Source organism: Mirounga angustirostris, unplaced genomic scaffold (genome assembly GCF_029215605.1).
Source record: "Mirounga angustirostris isolate CCGP_5_RB_7025 unplaced genomic scaffold, mMirAng1.0.hap1 SCAF_4, whole genome shotgun sequence".
Taxonomy (NCBI): Eukaryota; Metazoa; Chordata; class Mammalia; order Carnivora; family Phocidae; genus Mirounga; species Mirounga angustirostris.
This window is the reverse complement of record NW_026991712.1, coordinates 188,144,251-188,162,532: the sequence shown is the minus strand read 5'-3', so window position 1 is coordinate 188,162,532 and position 18,282 is coordinate 188,144,251. Positions and strand designations below refer to the sequence as shown.

The 18,282-nt window shown below is 62.9% G+C and overlaps 1 protein-coding gene across 5 annotated transcripts in view; it reads left to right on the top strand.

Annotated features, from left to right (window-relative positions):
- PRDM16 (PR/SET domain 16) overlaps positions 1-18,282 on the top strand; it is a 311,184-nt gene that overhangs the window by 282,653 nt on the left and 10,249 nt on the right. For 3 of the 5 annotated variants that reach the window (XM_064590066.1, XM_064590070.1, XM_064590069.1), the window contains exons 9-14: positions 2,486-3,905; positions 6,660-6,747; positions 9,384-9,553; positions 10,143-10,220; positions 15,647-15,816; positions 16,638-16,812. In XM_064590066.1, coding sequence (XP_064446136.1) covers positions 2,486-3,905; positions 6,660-6,747; positions 9,384-9,553; positions 10,143-10,220; positions 15,647-15,816; positions 16,638-16,812 — 2,101 coding nt within the window. The remainder of the gene's footprint in view (positions 1-2,485; positions 3,906-6,659; positions 6,748-9,383; positions 9,554-10,142; positions 10,221-15,646; positions 15,817-16,637; positions 16,813-18,282) is intronic. The other 2 variants (XM_064590068.1, XM_064590067.1) reach the window with 1 other exon arrangement.

Here is an 18,282-nt window from a genome sequence, read left to right as displayed (position 1 = left end):
GAGGGCGGTATCCGGGCACACAGGGGGTCAGTCTCCTGGTGGGCATTCTCCACAAAAGGACCTTCCCTAGAGTGTGTGTGTGCATGCGCACATCCACGCACTTGCCCTACAAGGACGGGAAACTGCTATGAGCGGTCAGGGCCCCTCTGCATCCCACCGGGGCCTGCGGGCACCCTCTGCCAGTCACTACTCTCGCGTCCAGGCTGCCGTGGGCTGCCCAGGCCTTCCTCGGCCCCTGCGGGCAGCCACCTCCCTTTGCCGGCTCTGAGCCAGCTGGCCACTGGCATTCCGGGCCCAGGACCACCTCTCTGACGGCCTCCGTCTCCCAGAGGTCTCTCTGTAGCCCCAGCATCTCTTCCAGACCCCTCCATCCTGTGAGCGGAGGGGTGGGCGCGGAGGGTCCCAGGCTCCCCACAACCAGGCATGGTGCTGGCCCAGGGACCCTCCTGGGAGCTGCCCCAGGTGGAGGGCCTGGTCAAGTCCAGTTCCTAAGCTAGGTTGGCAGCAGGCACAAACCAGGCCCTGGGGATCTGGGCCAGGGGTGCAGCGAGGGGTCACGTGTTTGGCCAGCGAGGCTCAAGCTGAGGTAGGGCCCGGCTCCCCCGAGGCCAGGTGGGTGACCTGAGTGTATTTATAGACCGGCTCTGTGGCTCGGCACCTCTGGATCAGCCTCCTCCCAAAGAGGGCAGATTTGATCCGATTGAGGCCGTGCTCTTCCCCCTTAGCCTTGAAAACAAACGTCCCACCATACGGACAACAGGAAGGCAGGGCCCTTAACATAAATAGATTCTGTGCCGAAAGAAGTCGGTCATGTGGGGCCAGAGCGCCGGTGAGAATAGCGGGACACCAGGCAGTCAGGATTTGTGGTGAACAAGAAACAGGCTGGATCCATTGTTTCCACCGGGCTGCATTTAGGAAGCAAATTGTCCTGCCGAGAGACGTGTGTGTGTGTGTGTGTGTGTGTGTTCCTCCCTTTCTGGTTAAAAAACAAGAAAGAAAAGCTTGTGATTCACTGACAACACTCAACTCACAGGCCAAGGGGGAAATGGCCAGGTGGGGTCCCCAGGGCTCCTGGGTCCTGGCGTTGGGCTCTGGCTTGCACTGCCCCCTCCTGTCAAGGGCAGAGGCCGGGGCCCATCAGCCTGAGCCTGGCTCTGCTTCTTCATCCCAATCTGGGGAGGCTTCACTTCCCTTAAACATGGAGCCAGCCCCTCTCCACACGGCCCTGCCTGCCTTCCCTCCCGCCCCCAGCTTCAAGCCAGGCCCAGACGGTGACCACCGCTCGCCACCGGGAGCCCTGCTCCCCAGACCAGACTCCCTAAGAATCCCCCGAGTGGGCCGGTCACCCCGAGGCCCCTCTCCCAGGACAGAGAGCAGAAGAGTTCATCTGGCGGTTGTTGTTTCCTCTCTCCCCGTTGAGACAGCGCCACTGAGGGGGACAGGGAGTGGCGGGAGGCTCTGGGGGAGCCTAAGCAAGTGCACGCTTGGCTGCACGCCGTGGCTTCATCCACCCTGATTTCAGAAGACCGGGGCCCCCATGTCACCAACACTCCCGGGGAGAATGGCACAAAGAGCAGACATACCCCAGCCTCCAACGGGGAAGGTTGAGGAACCTGAGATCTGTCCAAGTGGGAAGGTGCAGGTGGTCCTCACCAGCCTGCTGGTCCCTGGAGGCCAGCCCCAGGGTAGGATGCACACACACACAGACATGTATGTGCACACGCATGCAGCACACGTGCGGACATGCATGCATGCAGACAGCACACACGACATGCATGTGCACGCATACTCATGGCACACATACATACATATGCCCATGGTACATATACACACAGGCGTGTAAGCATGCGTGCAGACACATACATGTGCATACTCACACACATGCCCATAGGTACATGTGCATGTGTGTACAGACGTGCAAGCATGCATGTAGGCACATAATGTGTGCACAACTACAATACACACGTGCCCATAGGTACATGTACACGCGTGCAAGCATGCATGCACGCACATACATGTGTGCGCCTACACACATGCCCATAGGTACATGTACACACGTGCAAGCATGCATGCACATACATGTGCACACTCACACATGCCCGCAGGTACATGTACACGTGTGCAAGCATGCGTGCAGACACATACATGGGCACACTCTCACACACGTGCCCATAGGTACATGTAGACGCGTGCAAGCATGCATGCAGGCACATACATGTGCACGCCTACACACACGTGCCCGCGGGTACATGTACACACATGCAAGCATGCATGCAGGCACATACTTGTGCATGCCTACACACATGTGCGTGCCGGCATGCACACATATGGTGTGACGTGTGTGCACGCACATATACACACGTGTGCGCACATACACAAGCAGGGACGGCTCCGGATCGCAGGGCCCAGCCTCCCTCCCCCGCAGCCGTAGGGTTTCCTGGTAATTTCATATTGTGTTTGTGTTTGCTTTCTGCTGATGTTTTAGGTGAGGTCTGCCACAAATCCTACACGCAGTTCTCCAACCTGTGCCGGCACAAGAGGATGCACGCCGACTGCCGCACGCAGATCAAGTGCAAGGACTGCGGGCAGATGTTCAGCACTACCTCCTCCCTCAACAAGCACCGACGTTTCTGTGAGGGCAAGAACCATTACACGCCGGGCGGCATCTTCGCCCCGGGCTTGCCCTTGACCCCCAGCCCCATGATGGACAAGGCGAAGCCCCCCCCCAACCTCAACCACGCCAGCCTGGGCTTCAACGAGTACTTCCCGTCCAGGCCGCACCCGGGCAGCCTGCCCTTCTCGGCAGCGCCCCCCGCCTTCCCTGCGCTCACTCCGGGCTTCCCGGGCCTCTTCCCTCCATCCCTATACCCCCGGCCACCTTTGCTACCTCCCACGCCGCTGCTCAAGAGCCCCCTGAACCACACCCAGGACGCCAAGCTCCCCAGCCCCCTGGGGAACCCGGCGCTGCCCCTCGTCTCTGCCGTGGGCAACAGTGGCCAGGGCGCCACAGCCGCCACGGGGCCTGAGGACACGTTCGAGCGTCGCCTGGGGGACTCCTACGCCGAGAAGCTCAAGACGAGGGGCAGCGACATGTCAGACGGCAGTGACTTCGAGGATGTCAACACCACGACGGGGACCGACCTGGACACGACCACAGGCTCGGGCTCGGACCTGGACAGCGACGCGGACAGCGACCGGGACAAGGCCAAGGACAAGAGCAAGGCAGCGGAGGGCAAGCCCGAGTGTGGGGGCGGCGGCGCAGCGCCCCCGGGGGCCCCGGACGGCGCGGGTGAGGTGCCAGTCTTCTTCCCGCCACACGCCTTCTTCCCGCCGCCCGACGAGCAGCTGCTGACGGCCCCGGGCGCCGCGGGCGACTCCATCAAGGCCATCGCCTCCATCGCCGAGAAGTACTTCGGCCCCGGCCTCGTGGGCATGCAGGAGAAGAAGCTGGGCTCGCTGCCCTACCACTCCGTCTTCCCCTTCCAGTTCCTGCCCAACTTCCCCCCGGCCCTCTGCCCCTTCGCGGACCGCTCCCTCGCCCACAACTTGCTGGTCAAGGCCGAGCCAAGGTCCCCCCGGGACGCCCTCAAGGGGGGCGGCCCCAGCGCCGAGTCCCCCTTCGACCTCACCACCAAACCAAAAGAGGCCAAGCCCATGCTGCCCATGCCCAAGGCACCCCCGGCCCCGGCGTCCGGTGAGGAGCAGCCGCTGGACCTGAGCATTGGCAGCCGCGTCCGAGCCAGCCAGAACGGAGGGGGGCGGGAGCCCCGCAAGAACCACATCTACGGGGAGCGCAAGCTGGGGGCCGGGGAGGGGCTGCCCAAGGCATGTCCAGCGCAGCTGCCCCAGCAGCCGGCCCTGCACTACGCCAAGCCTTCACCCTTCTTCATGGACCCCATCTACAGGTATTAACACGCCCCACCTTCACCTGCTCTCCCAAAGGGGCCTCGACCGGCTGGGCAGCAGGGCTGACAGCCGCTGGGACCCCCAGCCTCCCCTCAGACCCCACGCGGGCCCCCCACTGTCTCCAGCCGTCTTCTCTGGACCAAACTCTGCGTCCTGCAAAACTGTCCTCCGGTCCCAGCACCTGCACTTCCCCGAGGCCGCCCTGGTGGCCCCCACCTCCCCCCTGGAGCCACAGCGGGGGGTTCTGGTGGCCCAGGGAAGAGCAGAGAAGGAGCCGCTGGTCTCGGGAGTGGGGGGCGGTTAGGGGGAGGAGGAGGAGGAAGCTCCAGAGGGTTTGCAAACAATCAGCACCCACCCCTCTGATAGCCCTCCTGGGAGGGGGGGCAAAATTTAATCCCCCTCCCCAGTCTCTGGGTTTTGAATCGGGTGGGTTTATTAGGTGGGAGGGATCCGAGCCCCCTCACACGCATCCTGTGGGTTCTGGGCTGGCTGGGCCAGCTGAGCCTTGAGGACAGAGGGCTGTGCTCATGATGGGCTTTGGGAGGGAGGCCTGGAGGTGCAGGGGCCGTGCCCGGGGCACGGCTGCAGGGCTCAGGCCATGCCCGTGTGGGACAGAGGCCCGCGTGCAGACACACGCGCGTGTGCACCCAGTGTCCAGGGAGCACGGGAGCATGCGGCCTGCGTTCCCCAAGGGGCCAGCTGCAGCCAGGTGGCGGGTGTGCGGGTGAGGAGCCCAGGTCCGCTGAAGGTGCACGTGGGACAGAATGATCCCAGCAAGACAGTGGCCCGGCGGGGGGAGGTCAGGCCAGTCGCAGGTCCTACCCTCTGCACTCAGCCCCCATGGCCCTGGCCGCCTGTGTCCACAGCCGGTCCTGTTTCCCGCCAGGGCCTGACATCATCATCAGGGGAGATGGGGAACATGGCCCTCTAGGTGTTTCTTTCAGAACACGCCATCCATAGACAGTTTGAGGGAGTTGAGCAGAGGTTCGAGGAGGAGCCATGACTTTCACCTGCCAAAGGCGCTCCTTAGCTTTCTGGGGCAAACGTGGCAGTCAAAAGGCCTAGAGAGTGCCTGACCATTAAATGAGATTCTCCAGGGCCCCAGGCGAGGCCCAGAGTGCCCCACGGGACGCGCAGCCCTTGTGCAGACGACTCGGGACAGTGACCGGAGGCCGAGACACAGGACCTTTCGCTCAGGCTGCAGAGCTGGATGCAGCAGGTTCTCAATTAACTTCCTGCTGCTCTGTCCCTGACCTCCCTGCCCTCTCCCCAGGCCCTCATTCTGCCCCTCTGCCCCCTCTCACCTGGTTCAGAGCCAGGAGCCTTTTTCTGGAAGCTGGAAGAACAGATGGTGGGGCCAAGAAGGGCACGTCCTCTCAGGGGTCTTCTGAGACCCAGAGTGTCCCCGGCTCTGGCCACTGGATCTAGGGTCCATGGGCTGAGGGAGGGGATGCCTGGGCCCCCACTTTGCCCATAGACACCAGCAAGATGTTCGAGTGCACCATCTCCCTGCACCCCCAAGCCCATCAAGATAAATAAGCAAAGCTGTGGGTGACCACAACTGCTCAAAAACAGGCTGGGCCCTGGGGCTAGGGGTCAGGGCCCTCCTCCGCTCCTGGGTGACTCCAGGAAAACCCCGCACCATCCCCACAGGCCAGCCCCTGGATCCTGTTCCCCCTTCACACACATAAGCCACCATTCTCCATCCCCCAGGTTCAAGGACCCCTAACGCCACCAGGCTGGCCACCCTGGCCTGCACGATCGGCTGGGCCACTGCACATATGCCCACCAGTGGTCCGCTGGGGTCAGCTGGCCTTGGTTGCTCAGGGGCCAAGCTGACACAGACCTCACATGCCCCTCCTGTGGGGGACCCCCGCTATAGGCTCGTCTTGCTGAAAGGCCAAGTCCCACACGGCCCAGCTTTGAACGGGGCCCTGGAGAGGCCCTTCAGAGCAAGATGCCCTCCAAGCCAACTCCCCACACAATCAACACTGCCTCTCCAAGAGGGGACCCTTCGCACCTTCCCCCTCATCCCCTCCCTCCTGGGCCAGGCTGGGAGTCTGGCGGGGTTCCCAGGCCCCGCGGGGATGCTCTCCTCTCCTTGCGCCGTTCCCCCCAATCCTGCCCTGGTCGCTGTCCCAGCCAAGCCCCAGTGGGCAGCTGTGCATTAGAGTGAGGACCTCACGTGGACCAAACGGGAGCGGCTGGTGCAGGGTGTGCTCAGAGGGGACGCGTCTGCGTGCGGAGAAGCGGCGGGTTTCCCCAGACAGCGCTTTGGGAACCTCTGTGGCCACAAGGAGACTGAGGCTGGCGTTGCTGGGAGACGGAGGGCGGAGGGATCTCAGGACCCGCCCCGGCCACTTTCTCCACTTGCTCTGTGAGGAACAGAGTTGTCAGCAGCATTTGGAAAATATTCTAGAATTGTCCTCTCCAGCAGCCATTGCGAGTGTTTAGGTAGACCCTACCTGGCAGCCATAGGGAGGCCCCGGGGACCCCCCGGAATGACGGCTGGGGTGGTTGGGAGAGTCTGGGGAGCACCTGGAGGATGTGGAGTGAGCATTCAGGCAGGTGGCAGGGGCCGTGGAGGTGAGCTCCGTCACGACACCCCCCCCCCCACTGTCAGGTGAGACACAGTAATCGGGGGCCAGAAGCAGGGGTCCCCACCTCGTGACTGGGGAGGCACAGGTGGGCATGGTCCCTGAGCAGCCCCAGGCAGCTCAGTGAGGTACGTAACCCTCTATGTTGTTGTCCAGCAGGGTAGAGAAGCGGAAGGTGACAGACCCCGTGGGAGTCCTGAAGGAGAAGTACCTGCGGCCGTCCCCGCTGCTCTTCCACCCCCAGGTAAGACCCATGGGGGGCCAAGCCACCTGGGAGGGCATGCCTTGGGACTCCCATTCTGGGACCCTCCAGCCAGCCTGCCCAGGCGGGCAGGTCTGTGCAGGGGGCAGGCCCTGAGCATCCATCACAGGAAGGCCTCAGCTTCCCTGCCCATCAGATGCCCAGGGGGCTTCTCTCCCTGTAGCCCTATGGGTCACTGCGAGGCCGAAGAGGGTGAGAAGGGCCAGGACGTGTGAGGAAGGAGGGTAGTGCTCTGTGGGTCCCTCGGAGGTGGCCAAAGACCCCAGACCATGGGAGGGCTCACCAGCCCATGGCTCAGGCTCTCGGAGGGGCAGTGAGCATCAACAAGGCAGTGGGCCAAAGCTCGGATGCAGGGAGTCCAAGAATTTGGAATGTAGGGGCCAGATACGGGAGGCATGGGTGTGAGCAGGATACCTACGTACGACCAGGAGGCAGGGGTCTGAGCAGGGGGGCATGAGGGGCACGGGGGATGGGGAACAAGACAGAAGCAGACGGACTGGCCCCAAGGACAGAGGTTCCCAGGAGGTGGTGGGCAGGAGGGGCCCCCTCCCCCACGACTGCAGGGGTGGGGGGTCAGGGCTGTCCGCCAAGACTAAGGTTGGGGGTCTGAGAAAGAGAACCCCCAAGTCTGGGCAGTGGCCACACACCCCGCCTGCAGGCACCCCGTCCACCGCCCGGCCTTGTCCCCCCAGGGCATAGGCACAGAGACGTCGCAGACGCGGGGATGAGCAGCAGCGCTGGGCAGAGGCTCCCCAACTCCTGCCCGAGGGCCCACCTTGCTCCCTCCTTGGGGCCCAGCCTCCTCCCCTGAGCCACAGCCTCCCCCACCCCACTTGGGGGTCCTGGGAGCTGAACTGTGGGATGGCCTGAACCAGACTCCAGACTGGGGCATTGTTCTGTTTCTCGGTGTTTCCCACCTTGGACACACACCCCCAGTTTGTGAAACCTGCCCCCTGCCTGGGTTCACAGCTAAACTTAGCGCCTCCCATTGTTTCGCTGGGGCCATGGGCTTAGCTTAATAACTTCCCCCGATTTTCCTTGGGTCGGGCTGGAAAAAGCCGACAAGCCCGCCAGGCGCATCCTGTGTTTGTGTTTGTGCGGGAGCTCAGCCGGGAACATCTGATCAGGCGGAGCAGGCCGGACAGGCCAGACCTGCAGACCGGCCTCAGGGAGACCCGCCCAGGCCTGAGGAGAGGAGGCCTGGCAGGGGGCCGGCGGCCCATTGTCCCTCCTGCCTGCTCCCCCCTTGAGCCCTGGCACCCCCATGCCTGCCCATAGGCCAGAGCGCGGGGCAGGGGGAGGGGAGGAGGACTAGGAGGTCACCTAATGAAGTGGTCTGAGGTCAGGCCACCACTTAGGCGCGATGACTGATGGCCTCTACAAAGTACGGGGTCACTCCTAGTGAGGACATCAGGCTGCGGTGGTCAGGTGCCAGGCGGGACTTTGCCAGGGCCTTTGGTTTGGGAGGCCTGACACGCGTGTGCGCAGCCCTGCGGTGCAGGGCGGCCTCAGCCCCTCACCACCTCTGGAGCTCCAGGGAGTCTCTGTGTGGAGAGTTCCAGAAACTTTCAAGGCTGCAGCTAAAACTGAGACGCAGAGCCAGGTGGGCAGCAGTCTTTGCACCTGGGTCCCCATCGTCCCGGCCGTGGAGGGGCTGCAGCCGAGGGGCAAGGCAGCTCCCATTTGCCCATCAGCGGGGACAGGGCAGGCAACGCACGCGGGCAGCATCGTGCCTCTGAGGACCGCACAGGCATTCCCGGGGGGATGGAGAGCTGAACAGCAACCCCCTGTCCTGTCCTGTCTCCAAACCCAAGCCCTCGGGGACAGGCGCCATCTGGGGCTCCGATCACAACTCTGCCCACTGCGTGGAAATGGCCGTGCTGCACTCCCGAATCCTCCCCAAGCAAGCCCCTGGTACCTCAAGGCCTGGAGAGGTGCGTCCTCTGGTCCACGTCACCATTTCCCGTGCTGCGTCACATGGGCTTCGTCCTCTGGAGGTTCCGTTAGAGCATCTGGCACTAGGCTGTTGGACTCCCGGAGAACTTTGCCTGCAATCATGACCCGTTGCCACCAGACGGCACTGCCCAGACCCGTGGCCGCTTTTAACCGGGAGGCAGGGAGCTGTCTTATTTCGAGAGAGGGAGAAAGACAGAGAGACAGACAGAGAGAGGAGAAGAGGAGAGCGGGATGTGATTCTGTCTTTAAATGGAGCCAGCCCTCCCAGGGTGCTGGCCAGGATCAGGCCAGCAGGGCGGTGCTGGGGGGTTCCCAGATCAGGGGACGTGTCACCGTGAGCCCGGAGCCTGCCTCCCACCTCACCTGCCCCCCGACAGGCAGAGAGGCAGGCTGGCGAAGGTTGGCTCCGGCTCCCCCAGCCTGGGCCCTGGGCTGACACGGGGATTCCGGGGAGCAGGGCCCGCAGAATGTGTGAGTATCCACCGGGTGGCCGAGAAGCCCAGGAGATGGCTGGTTGCACCCACAGCCTGAGGCCTGCACGAGCTTCTGCTCCTGGCCCAGCGGGGGACGTGCCCGGTCCCGGGGGACCCTCGGGTGCCCGGGGGGGATGAGGCCAGCCTCCTCAGGGGAGCCCACCATCTCGCCCACTGTCCTGCCGGCAGATGTCAGCCATCGAGACCATGACGGACAAGCTGGAGAGCTTCGCGGCCATGAAGGCAGACTCGGGCAGCTCCCTGCAGCCCCTCCCCCACCACCCCTTCAACTTCCGGTCCCCGCCCCCCACGCTCTCGGACCCCATCCTCAGGAAGGGCAAGGAGCGCTACACTTGCAGGTGAGGCGGGGCCTGCAGGGGGCTGCTGGCGGGTGGTCCTGGCCAGGGGGCCACAGGTGCCACGCTGTGGCTGTGAGCCTGGGCTTCCTGGACAAACCATCCAGACACAGCACAGTGTAGAGGCAGGCAGTGGTCCATTCACGGGTGGCGGTCATTCGCTGGCCCTGTGTGTGTGGGGAGGGCGTGCTGGACGTCCCCCGCGCCAGCAGGCTGTTTCCATGAGCACAAGGAAACGCAGCCTTAGCCTAGCCGGTCAGAACCCAGAGGGTCCAAAGTCGAGGGGGGCTGGTCGGCATTTAACCGAGACCCTCGGAGTCAGGTGCAAAGCCCGGTGTTGGGGAGAGACACGCGCCGTGTCCGTCCCCAGCCCGTGAGCCTGTCCTAAGCGGTGCGAGCAGCTCGGCCGCCCTCAGGCTGCTCGGGGAAGGGCACAGCCGAGGCAAGCCACAGTGGGCCGAGCCCACCTGCCCCCCAGGTGTGGGGCTCGGGCCTAGACCCCGAGGTGGAGGAACCACGCCAGGAAAGCATGTGGGCACCTGAGCCTACAGGGGGGCGACTGCCTCACGGTCCCCCTGCCCCTCCACCCCAGGTACTGTGGCAAGATCTTCCCCCGATCAGCAAACCTCACGAGACACCTGAGGACGCACACCGGGGAGCAGCCATACAGGTAGGAGCCCCCTATTTGGGGGGGGGGGAGGCTTCGGTGAGATGGGAAGGGTGGGGGTGGGAGCCAGCATCCTTGTGTCAGGTGGCTCCCTGGGACCCCCTCCTGACCCCACAGCCATCCTGGGCCCCGGGGGTTATAAAGATTCGGCAGGAGGTGCCCAAGCGGGCTTCCTGAAGACTCCGAGTGGGGTGCCTGGGTGCCGCTCTCCCACCGGCCGTTCTTGCCTGGGGCAGGGAGTTGAGAGCGACGCTGGCCAAAGTCGGGGCCCCGGGGGGTCTGTTGGAGAAGTCTCGCTCCACCCCCTCCCAGCTCAACTCCCAGAGAGCGGCTGGTGGGCCAGGGTGGGTGCCTGAGGCAGGGCAGGCAGTGGGAAAGGAGCTCCGTGCGAATTCGGGTCCCAGCCTGGGCTTGGAGTGTCCTAAGGGATTCGCTTGCCAGCCCTGGATGGAAGCCATGTGCCTCCTCTCCTCCTGTCCCCTCAGTGCTGGGCTTCTGCCTGCAGAGATGCAGCCACACAGCAAGTCCATGTGGGAGCCATCACCTTTCCTGTTCACAAGTGGGGGCATCATCCCCGTTTCAAAGATGCAGGGTCAGAGGCTTAGACCCCATGACTTGCCCAGGGTCAGCGTCCGCGTCCAGCAGACCGTTCTGCCCCTGGGAGAGGTAGATCCTGCTCCTTGGTCCCTGGGGCCTTTTTCGGGCAGGAGAAGGGCTGGGGTGACATCCCCGGTTCGGGGACCCCACCCAAGGAGGGCCCTGAGAGTTGGCATTTTAAATGAGAGACCCAGGTGGTGGTGACCATGAGGCAAATCAGGGAAAACGCTGGTTTAGACGCCAAGACCTCATTCCGGGGTGTGTCTGGTGAACGGCAGCCGCTGGGAATAAGGAGTTTGGCATGGCTTTAAGTTGGCAGCATGAGATTCCTACACTCTGGCCACACAGAGCTCAGAGTACCCCCGTGGCTCCAGAGACTCGGTGGGCTTCCCCGTCCCTGGGAAGGGCAGCCACGTGGGGTGCCCGCCAGAGTTGTGGTCCCCGTGCCCCACCCTGAGGTGTAACAGGCATCGACCGCCACCGGGCCGCATCCTGGGCAGATGAGTGACAGCACATCTACTGAGCTGGGTACCCCCCGCCTGTCCCCGACACACAGGCCCCCACCCCCCGCCCCCCAGAAGTGGCTTACGATTCCACAAAGGCTCACAAAGGAAGGAATGACTTGGTCTGGCTTCCTCCCTGAAATGAGAGCCGCCTTCTGGACAGTGTTGCTCACAGGAGCCCCCAGAGGGTCGGGCTGTGTTTACAGAAGAATTTAATTACCATTGATTTCTTTTGCTCTCTCCAATCTGCAAGTTTCGACTTGTGTAACAGTAATTGCTTTGAAAGTTTGCATTGCAAATCCTGACTTCATCTGGCTCAAGGCAGCCCTGAGATGGGGAGTGTGATGCGTGTGACTCCTTTTGCCATCACGGGGAGGGGGTGTCTGGGCTCACCTGGGTCACTGGAAGAATTTAAATTGGAAGAGGAAAGTCCATCCATCCGTCCGTCCACCCACAGAAACCTACCGTCCAGGGGATAGGCCCCACCAAAGGAGAAGGACCCCCACCCCCAGCGAGGCCGATTCAACGCACCCGTTGCCTGGCCCCGTAAGCTGAGCTCGGCTCGGGGCCGGCCCCACGTGTGCAGCGCTGTGTGCCCGCCCGAGTCCCCTTGCGAGCCAGAGGAGGCCGGGCTTGTCCCAGGCTGCAGAGTGACAGACAGACTAGACAACGCGGGACACTCTTCCTTTTCTGTCTCTGCCTGAGATTACCTAAAATCGCTCAGAATGGGTTCCAAAGCCCTGACTCCAGGAAAGAAAGACCCTTTCGTGTGACCGACGGTGTGTTTCCTGGAGGGAAGGTCAACCTTCCTGCTGGGCCGGGTGTCCTCAGCTAATGTCTTCTCCAGGCTTAGAGAGCTTGGCCTCAGGCTGGGAGACAAGGTGCAGTTAAACACACTCTCATTCCCTAAAGCTGTGGCCGGTAGGGCTTGTTACAATTGGGGCTGGACAGACAGAAAGCTGGACTCAGGAAGGAGGGGCTGCTTCTTGCCTCCTTCCTGGCGGCCACGCCTGGGGTCCCTCGGGACACTGCCCCGGGCACGCACCTTCGAGGGCTGGCCTGCGTGCTCCTGGCGGGATGTGAGGTTCTGGCTTTGGGGACACACGACTCTCCATCTTCAGCTCGTTTCCTCCCCGTGAGCGAGGCCCTGTTCCTATTGCCTCAGGTGGCCCAAACCTGTCCCCTTGCTTTTCTAGTTCTGTTTTTCAGGGCTGGATTTCAGAACTCTCCTCTTGCCTTCCGTTCCCCTGCATTGACAGTTACCAGGAGCGTTTCTCCCTGGGACAGCTGGTGTGGCCCGGCTGGGTCCCGGGGAGGACACTGCGCCCTCCCCCACCCCGTGCTGGCTTCCCTGGGGGGGAGGGGGCGCTGCGGTCACTGCAAGGTCCTCTCAAGGCCCTCGGCTGCACGCTGCCGGGGCCGGCCGGTCATTCCTTGCTGCAGAGAGTGCAACGCCGTGCCGTTTTACACAGCGAGGCCATAAATGTCACTAGCCACTTGTCAGCATAGTTACAACATGAATGCCAACTGCCCCGAGACCTCTGGCCTCCCCAAAGCCCAGGGCTCACTGCTCCCCTAAATCTCAAATGGGCTTCTCGGTCTGGGCCATTTATCCAGATTAAAACCAGGAGAGGGCCCCTCTCTGTGAGCAAATCGAGCGTGCAGCTCCCCCCTGCCCCCTCTCCAGCCCCATGGAGGTTGGAAAGAGAACTGCATTTCTGGTGGCAAGAAACAATCCTGTCCAACCCCGTCTTCTACTCATAACTGCCACCGCTCGGAGTCTATGTGGCAGTGTTAGGTGAAGCCCGTCAAAGGGTCCCTGACTTTCCAAGGAAACACGGCAAGGGATGCTGTGCGAGGGTGTGTGTGAGCCCACGTGCGGATAGGCCCCAGGGAGGCCCGTCGTCTGGGTCAGGGGGCGAGCACCCAGACCAGCTTGGCCTTGCACTTGGTCCTTCCTGAGCGATTGCTGTGAGGAGCAGGACGGTCGTCTGGGAGCCTGGCACCATGGGGGGCAAGGATTCGTCTGTGACGGAATGAGACGGTGCATCCTGGGACGTAAAAACCCTCCTTTCTGGACCCTTGTGTGGGGGAGCACCAGGTCACCGGGTAGCCAAGCACAGCTGACCCCGCCGTGCGGAGGGCTCAGGCCTCCGTCCCCGAGCACGCCGAGACAAATAGCCAAGGGCACCTTTGTAGGCCTTCCAGGACAATGGGTCCTCGTCGGGGCCTGTGAACGGCAGGAGACGTGGGAAGAGAGGCTGTGACCAAAGCGCCAGGCCCCAGGGGCCTGGAAGCAGCTTAGCCGGGTGGGGCCGAGCACAGGTGGACCCAGGCCCACCGGCAGGGAAGGCAGAGGGTCGCTCAGAGGAGGCCAGGGACGGTGGCCCAAGCCGTTCGGGAGAAGATCTCAGACGGCTCTTCGCCCACCGACCGTGGAGGAAGCCAGAGTCAGCGAGGCCTCGGCCGAGAAGCTCCAGAAACTGAATGAGAAAAGCTCTAGAATCGTACCGTGGGAAACCCGGAAGCCCCTGTAGCGGCCGCCCTCCCTGTTCTCTGTGGGCCCATCATCAGGCCCCCGGGTGGAATGAGGCAGGACGCGGGCTTCCCCGGACAGGTTCACAAAGCTGCCCTTCAGGGCAGAGAAACCTCAGCTCCTGGCACAGCGCTAACAGCCCCGGAGGCTCAGAGGCTGGTGGGAGCCTAATGCTTCCTGCCTCGGGGACCCCAGGGTGCACTGTGACCGCCCAGACTGGCCGCGCAGCTGTCACAGGGCAGGAGCGAAGGCCCGCCTCACACAGCCCTGCTGGCCCAGCCCCGCACCGTCCTCAGGCGCAGCTCCAGACCCAGTGCCTGCATCCTGTGCTGGAGCGATTGGGGTCGGGGGGCCCTCCTGCGGGAATGCCTGGCCGCCAGACTCAGGACGGGTCCCTGGCACCTTCCAAGCTGCACCCCTCTGGAAGAGCATGCACCCCCACGCGTGCGCCCTTCGGGGGCCTGCTGCGTAGACCGGCTCCTGAGGGAGACTCAGTGGGCCAGGACTCCGCCTGCCTGCCCCCGTCCTGTCGCAGGAGCTGTTTGCTTCCAAACATGGAAAATAAATGAGCACGTGGACGGTGTTTCCTGGGCTCATGTGCCTCTGACGCCCAGCGGAGCAGCCCCGAGGGGTGCTGGAGCCCAGACGCACACGCACAACACGTGTGTGCACGCGTGCTCATCAGCACACGCATGTGTGCTCCTGGACACAGCTGAGGCCCGCGCTCAGAGCCGCGGGAGCCACTCCAGGAAGCCATATGGCCTGGGCTTGGACTTCTGCCACCAGGAGGGGCCGGCGCCCGGCAAGGCCGCTCAGGGGTCTACAGACTTGTGCAGGCGGCTCCCTGGGCCACCCGTCTCTCCAGCTCCAGGCTCGTGCACGCTCTCCGCTCCTGGCTACTTGGTGTGGGTATTTCCCCGAACTGGGAGGATAACCCTCCCTTTCCTGCCCTCGGGGCTGTGAGCAGGGTCGAGAAGGCTGCACCCCCACAAGGCCCCACACCCAACGGGGCACCACTCCCGTCACAGATGTTCAGGTGGACACGACTGAAGCGTCTGGAGGAAGAGCTTCTTGTTCGGATTTTCCCGAGCGCATGGCCGGGCTGGCGGTCACCTTCTGCACAGGAGCATAGAAATCAAGGGATCACGTGGGGCCGGCAGTGCCCTCGCCCGAAGGCTGTGGTCATGTGTGGTCCCTAGAACAGCGGTGGCCTGACAGGCAGCGAGACCGGGGAGCCCCTACCTCACCTTCCGGGAAGTTACAGATGCTGAAGAGGGCCTGGGGCAGGCCCCGAGCTCCCCCATTCATGAATTGGCAAGCTGAGGCCCGAGGACCCACTGAAAGGCGGCCAGGTCCAGGCCAGCTGCCTGCATGCAGGGTGGGGGTCTCTAGGCCAGGGAGCGGGTCTCCTTCTTCGGGGAAACCGCGGGAGGGTCTTTCCACGGTGCACGGCCGCCCCCTTGAGGCCACTGGGAGCATGCGCCCTCGGACAGAGCCTCCGAGCAGGACCCTGACGCGGAGGCGGGAGACTGGGCGCTGCTCGCCCAGGGGCACGGGCCCAGAGGGTCCCCTGCAGCAGCCCGCGGCGCATCCCAACTCCGCCCGCCTCCCTCCTGTCAGTAGGCAGAGGACAGCTTCTTCCTCGGGCCGCGGGCCTTTGTAGCACAGCCTGCCCGCCCTGCAACAGCGCCCCGGGAAACGGGGGCACCGGGGTCTCCGCCAGGCGGGGGGTGGGGGCTGAGGCCGCGCACGGGGCGGGGTCCAGGCTCCTCTGAGACGCGTGTGTCTTGCAGGTGTAAGTACTGCGACCGGTCCTTCAGCATCTCCTCCAACCTCCAGCGGCACGTACGGAACATCCACAACAAGGAGAAGCCCTTCAGGTGCCACCTGTGTAACCGCTGCTTCGGGCAGCAGACCAACCTGGACCGGCACCTCAAGAAGCACGAGCACGAGCACGCTCCAGGTGCGGCCGCGGCTACGCTGAGTGCGAGAGCGTGGAGGGGAGGGTTCGAAAGATGGGAGCCACAGGAAGAGATGGCAGGTGGAAGGGGGGGGAGGGGAGAGGAAGATGGGGAGGGAGGGGAAGATGGGGAGGGGAGGGGAGGGAGGGGAAGATGGGGAGGGGAGGGGAAGATGGGGAGGGGAGGGGAGGGGAAGATGGGGAGGGGAGGGGAGGGAGGGGAAGATGGGGAGGGGAGGGGAAGATGGGGAGGGGAGGGGAGGGAGGGGAAGATGGGGAGGGGAGGGAGGGGAAGATGGGGAGGGGAGGGGAAGATGGGGAGGGGAGGGAGGGGAAGATGGGGAGGGGAGGGAGGGGAAGATGGGGAGGGGAGGGAGGGGAAGATGGGGAGGGGAGGGAGGGGAAGATGGGGAGGGGAGGGGAGGGAGGGGAAGATGGGGAGGGGAGGGAGGGGAAGATGGGGAGGGGAGGAAGGGGAAGATGGGGAGGGGAGGGGAGGGAGGGGAAGATGGGGAGGGGAGGGAAGATAGGGAGGAGAGGGCAGGGGAAGATGGGGAGGGGAGGGGAGGGAGGGGAAGATGGGGAGGGGAGGGAAGATAGGGAGGAGAGGGCAGGGGAAGATGGGGAGGGGAGGAGAGAGGGGATGGAGAAGATGGGGAGAGGAGGGAAGACGGGAGGGGTAAGACGGGAGGGGAGGGGAGGAGAGGGGAGGGGAGGGGAGGAGAGTAGAGGGGAGGGGAAGACAGGGGAGGGGAGGGGAGGGAGGGAAAGGGCAGGGCTCAGCTGAGGGATGCCCCTCCTCTGATGCTCCCCTCTCCCCACAGTGAGCCAGCACTCCGGGGTCCTCACGAACCACCTGGGGACCAGTGCCTCCTCCCCCACCTCTGAGTCAGACAACCATGCACTTTTAGACGAGAAAGAAGACTCCTATTTCTCTGAAATCAGAAACTTTATTGCCAATAGTGAGATGAACCAAGCATCAACACGAACGGACAAACGGTAAGAAATCGATTCCGGACCCCAAGAAGATCTAGATCCAGAGCCCACGTGTGTGGCCACACCCAGAGGAGCCCCCCACAGCACTGGCCCCCGGGTGCCCCCAGACAGGGACCGGGGCCCACGGCAGAGGGGGAGACCGATGGGCATGGCCGGCATCTATTCTGGCCCTGGCTCTGCCACCTAGAAGTGGCCGCGGGGGGTGGGGGGCTTCAGCAAGGACTAACTGCCCCCCGCCTCAGTGTCTGGGTCTGCAGAGGGTGAGGGGCGTAAGTGTCCCGACCAGTAATGGCCGTGGGGTGCCAAGGCGCCGGCCTGGTTTGGCTTGGGTGTCACAGGTGTGCGGCAGAGCACGGACCAGGCGAGGGCTCCTGCCACGAACCCTGCTGGGGGCCTGAGAGTCCAGAACATTTCCATTTAATCCAAGGCACTGAAGGTCTCCTAACAGGAGTGCCCCCCACACACGTGCATATGCACTCACACACATGCACACAAAACCACAAGGCATGCACACATACATAGATGTGTGTGCACGAAGCCACACAGATATGCACACTGTGTACACACATGTACACACATGCACGTGTGCAAGAAACCACAGACATGCACGCGCATGCACACATACATACACACATGCACACACGCACGCGTGCAAGAAACCACAGGCATGCACGCGCATGCACACATACATACACAGGCATCCACACGCGTGCACATGTACACGTATGTGTGTGCGAAACCACACAAGCACGCATGTATGTACACATGTATACACGGGCACAAATGCATATACACACGTGCACATGCACGCACATGCACTGCTATGCACATGCATACGAACTCACACATGCTCACACGTACATATGTATACGTTCACATGAAACCACACATACAGGCATAAATAGGTGTCCACACACACGTGCACTCACACACACACGTACACACACTCACAATGACATGTGCACACACGTACACACATATACATGCACTTGCACACATACACATGTATGCGTGCACATGAAATCACGCATGTGCACACATAAACAACACATGCAAACACATACACTTGTACACATATGTACACGTGTACCCACACGCACACATGCACCCACACATGTGCTCATGGCGGCAGGAAAATGGCAGAACTCAGATTCAAGATATGGAAGGTGTTCTGCACAACCCTGGATCCCAAGGCTCAGCGGATGGCATTGCCTCCGGGGGTCCCTGTGGAAGGACACTTCAGACCCCCAAGGTAAACATTCTCCTTGGGTAAACGCTGGTGCCAGACCAGCTGGAAAAAAACGGAGACACTCCAAACACCAAGAAGCCTTGGGGTGCAATCCCCTAATTCTGCAGTGGAAAACTGAGCCCAGCGAAGTGTGGGGCCTTGCTCCAGCCATAAAGCCAGGCCAGAACCTGGAGCCAGAGCCCTGGCCTTGGCCCTTACTCAGATCTGTGGTTCCCCCAAGGCCA